General features: G+C 40.3%; 1 protein-coding gene across 1 annotated transcript; it reads left to right on the plus strand.

Moving 5' to 3' along the window:
- The first annotated feature begins 6 nt into the window (after positions 1–6).
- SLC30A1 (solute carrier family 30 member 1) lies at positions 7–7,370 on the plus strand. Its single transcript, XM_002917176.4, has 2 exons — positions 7–719; positions 2,593–7,370. Exons 1-2 carry the CDS (start codon positions 104–106, stop codon positions 3,492–3,494), a joined length of 1,518 nt encoding a protein of 505 aa, XP_002917222.1. The 5' UTR covers positions 7–103; the 3' UTR covers positions 3,495–7,370.
- Positions 7,371–8,828: the final 1,458 nt, after the last annotated feature.

Consider the following 8,828-nt stretch of genomic DNA (forward strand, 5'->3'; position numbering starts at 1 on the left):
GCCGCCCTCCCGCCTCCGCCTCCAGGTCGCCGGCCGCCGGCGACTCGCCGCCACCGCCAGTGTAGCCGCCCGGCCGCGCTCGGCGGGCCCCTGAGCCGCAGCCATGGGGTGCTGGGGTCGGAACCGGGGCCGGCTGGTGTGCATGCTGATGCTGACCTTCATGTTCATGGTGCTGGAGGTGGTGGTGAGCCGGGTGACCTCGTCGCTGGCGATGCTCTCCGACTCCTTTCACATGCTCTCGGACGTGTTGGCGCTGGTGGTGGCGCTGGTGGCTGAGCGCTTCGCCCGGCGGACCCACGCCACCCAGAAGAACACGTTCGGCTGGATCCGGGCCGAAGTGATGGGGGCTCTGGTGAACGCCATCTTCCTGACCGGCCTCTGCTTCGCCATCCTGCTGGAGGCCATCGAGCGCTTCATCGAGCCGCACGAGATGCAGCAGCCGCTGGTGGTCCTCGGGGTCGGCGTGGCCGGGCTGCTGGTCAACGTGATGGGGCTCTGCCTCTTCCACCATCACAGCGGCTTCGGCAACGACTCCGGCCACGGCCACTCGCACGGGGGTCACGGCCACGGCCTCCCCAAGGGGGTCCGCGGCAAGAGCAACCGCACCGGGGAGAGCGACGACAGCGTGACCCCGGGCGAGCAGAGGCCCGACCTGGAGGAGACCAACACCCTGGTGTCCAATAGCAGCAACTCCAACGGGCTGAAACTGGACCGGCCAGGTGAGGAGAGAGCGGCCACCGCAGGTGGTTGGGTCAGGGGAAGCCCGGACCCCAGCCTGGCCCTAGGCGGGATGGCCCGCACGCCCCCTGGTGCCCGCGGCGGCCGGCGCCGCGCCGCCGCCTCTAACCCTCCAGGTCCCGCACCCGCGGGGCACACGAGGAAATAGGACCCCTTTCGGCCGGGTGCTAGGAGCCGGGGCGCGCGGTTGGGGGTGACGGTGGGGACTGTGGTTTTGAGAGTGGGAAAAGGGTCGGGAAGGTGACCGTCAGCCCTCTGCAATCCACAGCCGCACTTGGCCGCCCTTACGAGCAGTCCTTTCGAGAGACTGTCTGATTTTGGTTTTCACAGAATCAAAAGCGCTTCCTAAGTAAATTTCTTGCCCCCCCCTTGGGAAACGGAGAGAATTCCCAATTCATCCTTAGTTGTTGGCCATTTGAAACCTTGCCCTAAGTAGTTCTTGTGACCTTTAAGCAAGTTTCTTAGTGTTATATTCAGAGCCATCTAGGCATTGACTTTCCTGAGCTCAAAACCCTGGTTAAAGGTTCCTTTTATGAAGGGCAATGTGTATTTCAGTTAAAAGTCTGAGCCTAATCCTGCAAATCCTAGATTTAGGACCTGTTTGGTCATGTTTAACATTTCACTTAGGACTTTTCAAAATCATACTAAAATAAAAGTGATGGTAACTTATTCATCTTTTTTTTTACTGGGTGCTTTTCATTCTAAATATAATTGCTCTTGAAGGCAATTTGGAAAATGTTGAAAGAAAAGAGATGGGAAAGAGAATCAACCAAAGCCCAACTACCCAGGCTCTTAATGATGTTAACAATTTGGTGTATTTCCTTCCAATTTTTTTCATTTACATTTATTTGCTTACTGGTATGTTACTACGTAGACAACTTGTTCTTTTTTGAAGGTGCAGGATATCATGTTAACGAAATTGAACTTGTACATTGAAAGGTTTCATAAACAATTGAATTTCCCCTCACTCCCACTCTGCAAGGTGTTACTCCAAAGAAAATTAAGCTGCTCTGGTGTGTACACAGTAATTCCTTTAAAAGATGGGTACGTTTGGTTTAAGAACTGGTAGGGTAGATAGAGATATTTCACCTTTTCCTGAAGTTGATGATTGTTGATGGGTTTATATTGCTAATTTGTCAGTTTCTAAACCCTCTCCGCCAAGAGACTCTGTGGTTTATATTCCTGATAAAAGTTTGAGTTAGCCACAACCCTTTAATGACAGAGTGACTAGAGCAGTGTGTCAGATCAGGCATTTGTAGTGGACTTCTCCATAGTTGCGTTTAGTTTCTTGGGGGGTAGTATTCAGTTTTATGGTTTCTTTTTTTTTTTTTAAAGATTTTATTTATTTATTCGACAGAGATAGAGACAGCCAGCGAGAGGGGGAGCCCAAGCAGGGGGAGTGGGAGAGGAAGAAGCAGGCTCATAGCGGAGGAGCCTGCTGTGGGGCTCAATCCCATAACGCCGGGATCACCCCCTGAGCCGAAGGCAGACGCCCAACCGCTGTGCCACCCGGGCGCCCCCAGTTTTATGGTTTCTTTTTGTATATGCCAAAAAGTATAGCGGAATGTTCACAGGACCCCACCCCCACAGAAGAGTGAACTTTTTTTTTTGGAGATGGGGAGGTAAGAGGGTGGTAAGGAGAATGGGGAAGCAATATCTTCTTAATGACTCCATTTAGGCCTGGCTGTTATGCCCTTGCTTGTTCCCAGTAAGTCAGTTTATATTCAACTGCCCTGGGCACATTTTTAAATGACGTGAAAAATTTTTACCTCTTTCACTAAAATGCAATTAGATGAAGATGCTTGTATAAACACTTCAGATGTATTTGATACCGCATTTTTTCTTTCTTTATAGATCCAGAAAAGTCCAGAAATGATGCGGTGGAAGTACAAGTGAATGGGAATCTTATCAGAGAACCTGACCATGTGGAATTGGAAGATGATGATAAGGCTGGACAACTTAACATGCGTGGAGTTTTTCTGCATGTCTTTGGAGATGCTTTGGGTTCAGTGATTGTAGTAGTAAATGCCTTGGTCTTTTACTTTTCTTGGAAGGGTTGTCCTGAAGGGGAGTTTTGTGTGAATCCATGTACCCCTGACCCCTGCAGAGCATTTATAGAAATAATTAATAGTACTCATGCAACAGTTCATGAGGCCGGTCCTTGCTGGGTGCTCTATTTAGATCCAACTCTTTGCATTGTAATGGTTTGTATACTTCTTTACACAACTTACCCATTGCTTAAGGAATCTGCTCTTATTCTTCTGCAAACTGTTCCTAAACAAATTGATATCAAAAATTTGATAAAAGAACTTCGTGATGTTGAAGGAGTTGAGGAAGTTCATGAATTACATGTTTGGCAGCTTGCTGGAAGCAGAATCATTGCCACTGCTCACATAAAATGTGAAGACCCGACATCATACATGCAGGTGGCCAAAATCATTAAAGACGTTTTTCATAATCACGGAATTCACGCTACTACCATTCAGCCTGAATTTGCTAGTGTAGGCTCTAAATCAAGTGTAGTCCCATGTGAACTTGCCTGCAGAACTCAGTGTGCTCTGAAGCAGTGTTGTGGGACACGGCCACAAGCCCCTTCTGGAAAGGATGCAGAAAAGGCCCCAACAGTTAGCATTTCTTGTCTAGAACTTAGTGACAATCTAGAGAAGAAGCCCAGGAGGACTAAAGTTGAAAGCATCCCTGCTGTTGTGATAGAGATTAAAAAAATGCCAAACAAACAACCTGAATCATCTTTGTGAGTCTTGAGAAAGATGTGATATTTGACTTTTGCTTTAAACTGCAAGAGGAAAAGACTCCATTGAAATTCTAAGTTTGCCAGGTAGTGTATTGAAGTCCTTGTCTGGTCACACAGTTTAATTCTATTTTTGTAAGAACATAATGGGACTGCTTAACAGAGTTCTTATTACAACTTTGTGATTATTAGTGCAGAGTACAGCTATGCTGTAACAATTTTGGAAAGCCAGTTTTAACACTATGTTACATTTTTCTTTAAAGTAAGTATAAACCTTATATAACATAATGACATTTGATTTCCAGTTTTTCCATGGTAAAAAATTAATTAGGGGGATAAATAAATTAAAATTGTTACTGGAATTTCTCTGCTTTTCTTTTCCCCCAATGTTATACTTTGTTTTTTAGAGTTATAATCACTAAACTTGAAAAATCATCAACAGGTTTGTTTCCTTTGACGTTTTGCCCTCTGAAATCATTACATAGCATAATGGCAGCATGTTTTTGAGAATGACTCATGGATATTATTAGGAAAAGTTCCCTTTTTTTCCTTCACGTGGGGTATTTGTGATACTAAAGATCAGTTACTATCCTGGATTCTATATTGCTGAGTATTATTCTAATAAACAGTTGAGATAATTAACAAGTTGAACTACAGTTTACATATAATAGGGCATATGGAGAGTAAGAGCAGGGAAGATGGTTTACCAAATTAAATACTTAGATTGTTGGAAGTTAATATTCAGACCGCATGTTTTCTTTTACCAAAGTTAGTCTAAAATGTGGACATGTTCACCAGCATTACTTTCTCTGAAAGATTGGCATTAGGAACATTGAGCTCAAAGTTCATTTAATGAAATACATACAGTAAATATTTTTAAGGAACTTAAAGCTAATCTGATAGTCCGTGTTAAATGCAAGCTTATTAGTGTAATCTTTCAAATTGTAGATATTTAAACAAAACTTAAAGACTTAGTCATTTCATGGTGACCAATCATGAATGGATTCAAACGGAGCTTTTTTCGAGTACAACCAGCAGCTCTTGTGCTTTGCCTGTAGCTATTGACTTAGGAAAAGAAGGAAATCTAATGGTTAGTGCAGTTTAAATGTTAAATTCTTAAAAAAACAAAGTTAAAGCAAAATTAATAATTAAGGTTCTGTAGGTCATCTGTCTTGACATTGCTCAGATCTCGCAGTAGTGGCTTATTTTGTAAAGATGCCACACTGTCTACACAGGAAATTGTTTTTGGCTATTTCGTTGTTGCTATGGGTTTTGAATCCATACACAAATATTATTTAAGGATATTTAAGTTATATTTTTCTTGACAGAGAAGGGTTATGCTTTGTGAAGAAACTAGATTTTTGTCCTCATAAGGATGAATATTCATATCAGTTATCATGTATAGCTCTATTTTTCTAGAAATAAGGTATCCTGACTACTTCAGTAACTTTTATAGCTGACTACTTTTGGGATGGCTACCTTTTGGGATTTGAAATAATTCATTGTTTAATGGGTCTTAAGATGAAAGCGTTGGCATTGGACAGTTAACTTTTTAAAGGGATCTTTTGTGGTAGATGGTGTCTTTTTCTAGTATAAGCCTGTTGCTGGCAATGGGCCTATTTAAGAACAGCCGATTTTTCCAGTGAGAATGAGGTAATTTTAGGAACACAGTTTGTAAGTTCACATTTGCTATAATGGGCCAAAACCATAACCTGCCAATTTGCAATACATCTTGATCTTTTAATACTCTTATCTGATAATTGTGTAATTCAGTTCCTAAACCGGAAGTTACTTTCGATTTTGCAAAAAAATTTTAAACATGAGATTCGGGAATCTCATCATATGGGTAAACGAGGGAAAGCTTCAAACTACTGTATCACGTACATTCCTGGTTCAACACTTAGAACTACAAACCATTAAGATCTTCAAACAGTTTATGTTACAGAAACATTTTGGTAATAACACATAGAGTAGGATAACTGGTAAAATACATTCAGTGGGGTTTTCTTTACAAATGCTTTATTGGGTCTTTCTTAAAGGTTGTATAATGTATAAGACATCAGCTAAATGAGGATTTTTTTTTTAATGGTGTATAAGCATGGGACAAGGGCTTTTTTTTTTTTTCAAAAGTGCTTTGAAGGTAACAGCCTTTAGATTTCAGTTACTTCACTTTTCATAATTTTTAAATCGCTTATACGTAACAAAGTGGTACCATAGAATTCTTTTTTCAAAGGACTTTGTTATAATAGCAAAATCTGTGGGCACTGACTCACCTTTTGAGTTTTAGCAGAGAATTATTTATTTCTTTACAATGCACTTTCTAACCCATTTTTAGCATTATCTTTTAAAAAATGCTTTTATATTTAAATATTGTGGGATTTAAGTGTCTTTTCCAAAATAGCTTATTCCTTCCTGAAAGAAAATGAGGGAAATAACCCTGAATTCGTAGGACACTTAAACTCAATATTTAAATATGCTGTTTTATAGCAATGCATCAATTTTAGGAGGTGCATCTCTCCTGCTGGCTCTTTTATATTTGAGCAAGATCAGTGTATTTAGAATATGTGTTTAGAAACTTGTCTGTTGTCTCAGTTTAGTGAAAAGGAGGTGCTGCATGTACCTGAAATAAAACCAACTCCAATTTTTCCAAGCCCAGTGCCGCCTTAGTGAGGAGAGATTGCCTTCTCCCTTGTCACCTTTCAGCTTCTGTGATTGTTTCATAAAGGGTTTTGGGAGGGCATCTGCATTGTAAAAATACGGACTAGAACCTTAAAGTCAAAAAAGGGCAAAAACTTTGGTGTATGAATTTTAGCATTTTAGAAAATAATGTTTGAATAACTAAGGTATGTAATTTGAATCGGAAAAATGTCCATCAAGAGCGCCTTGGAAACATCTCAGTAGGTAGAAGACTGTGTTAACATGTTTGTATCCTGTTAACATGCTCAGTTAATTTTGAATTTTCGAAAGTTTTGAGGGAAAGGGCCTATGGAACCTAATGTGAAGTATTTAGTAGGCTAACTGGTATTAAGTTGAAGATTCTTTTACTGTTTATAAACAGATACCATTTGAATGATATAAATGTCATTTACCTGCTGTCTTAAGGTGTTCACACATACACAAATATGGAGAATAATTCTACAATATAGAAATATTTATTTTAATAGAGTTTTAGTTAAGGCATAAAACAGTGTTAAAACTCTTGGGAAGGTGGAGGGTTTTTGTTGTTTTTTAAGTGGAAAACTGTCAAATACAGTGTTTGGCCATCTGAAATGGGAATTGTACTAGCACTCTTTTGATGTAGCTCTACCGATATTCTGTGGCGATGCTATTTTGTTTTACTGACAAGCTCTGGCTCTTTAGCCGTCATTTTCACTGGCACAAGAGCCTTTTGTATGTCATTCAGTTTAAACTTTTAAACCAAAAATTTTGTGGTCCAGTGTCTTTGGCAAAAAGATGCTGGAGGGAATGTAATATACAATTATTATGTGGCTATATATAAAAAGACACAAATTGCCATGTTATGGTCCTGCCTTGAAACGGCACAATGAAGTGTATCAATGTATTCTGTGATTCTTTATGAAACTTCCATGTTGTGTTGTTTTGTGTCGACCATAGCCTGTCGTTTGGGCCAGATGTGGCACAGTTAAATGCAATTATCATCTCATTAAATGCAGATGCAGATAAAATGTCCTTTAGTGCTGCAACATTTTACCTAACTTTTTGTATGTTTTATGACCGTGCGTTGTTTTCCAAAGCTGTTCCTACCTCACCATGAGGCTTTATGGATTGTTATGTATTATAAATGTTCTTTATGAGACAGACTACTGTGTTTCTTCTCATTTATTAAAAGTTAAGTAGAAAAATAAACTAATTTTAATATCTACTTCATTGTTTTGTGCATGTGGCCTCCCCACCTATACAGTTTGGGTTATGTAGACTTCAGGTGCTTAAAGGGAAATTGGAGCTCAGGTGTTACTAGGTGTACAAGATGACCAGGTTAGAGGATAGTATTGTGGAAGGGAAAAAATGGGCCAAAATTGCAATAGAAGTAGAAAGGGTAACGCAGCAAAGGCTCACTGACATGGAATAGGCAATGGCTGTGAAATTTTTTGTTACAAACATTAAGCATTTACATTATGTAATTACAGGTTAACCTGCTCCTTTTTTTTACTTGCTCTTTGTAAGCATAGTTACTAACAAGGATTATTAAATACTTTACAATTTCCTTAAAGAACTTGTGCTCCTGGCTAGGAGACAAGCAGTTAAAATTGCATAAGAAAAAAAATCATTTGGCAATAAATGGCAATAGAGAAAAGAATTCATAAATATAGTAATACTTCAAAGAAGGGATGGAGATCTTTGGAAAGGATTCATGTAGGTTAAAACTGAAAGGAGGGATGGGGGCTGAGAAGCAAGGGGGCATAGAATGGAGGACTGAGGATCAAGAGGTAGGACCTTGTTAAAGAGGGATGCCTGGGTGGCTCAGTGGGTTAAGTACCTCCCTTTGGCTCAGGTTGTTAGGATCCTGGGGTCCTGGGATCAAATCCCACATTGGGCTCCCTGCTCAGTGGGGACCCTGCTTCTCCCTCTCCCTCTGCCTGCAGCTCCCCTTGCTTGTGTCAAGTGAATAAATAAAATCTTCAAAGGAAAAAACGGTTGAAGTGCCAGTGTCAACTGGTTTGAATTTGGTTTTATAGAAATAGAGGAAGCCTTCAGTATTTGGATAGATGAGAGAGAAAAGGATACAGGATAGATTTGGAATGACAAGTAGAGAAAGAGACAGGAAGACAAATCCATTTACTAGGTAGTCAGTGCTAAGAGAATGAGCGAGTTCTCAAATACACATGTCCACATCTACGTATACTGCATTTCAGTTGATTCCAAGCTCATCCCTTTTTTATACTTTAATGTTTCTGAAGTCCGAATGCATAGATAGAATCAATAGTATCTTACAAATGTTGGCCAACTTACTTTCTTATCTGGATGTGTCTTACTATTAAGGATTCAGAAAAGAATTCTCAGGCAATACGGTTTTTTAAGAAGTATTTGCCAACATTCCCTAGAACATAATTTCATGTACTATGCATTGCACATCTGGATGAAGGCTGTTGCTTTTGAATTAGACAAAAATACTCTTAAAAAGTCAGGGACAACATTGTTTTTTTTGAAGAATTTCATAGACGTTTCTGCGTGTTCAGAATTGACCATTTTTGCTCCCCCAACCCTAGGCTATATAGCCTTTTTTTTTTAAATCAAGGAATTTATGGCACTTTGTTGCATTTGCTTATTTACAAACTTGTTTCACTTTGTTGAACAAATTTTGTTGTAACAAACTTTGTTA

This window comes from Ailuropoda melanoleuca, chromosome 8 (assembly GCF_002007445.2).
Source record: "Ailuropoda melanoleuca isolate Jingjing chromosome 8, ASM200744v2, whole genome shotgun sequence".
Lineage (NCBI taxonomy): Eukaryota > Metazoa > Chordata > Mammalia > Carnivora > Ursidae > Ailuropoda > Ailuropoda melanoleuca.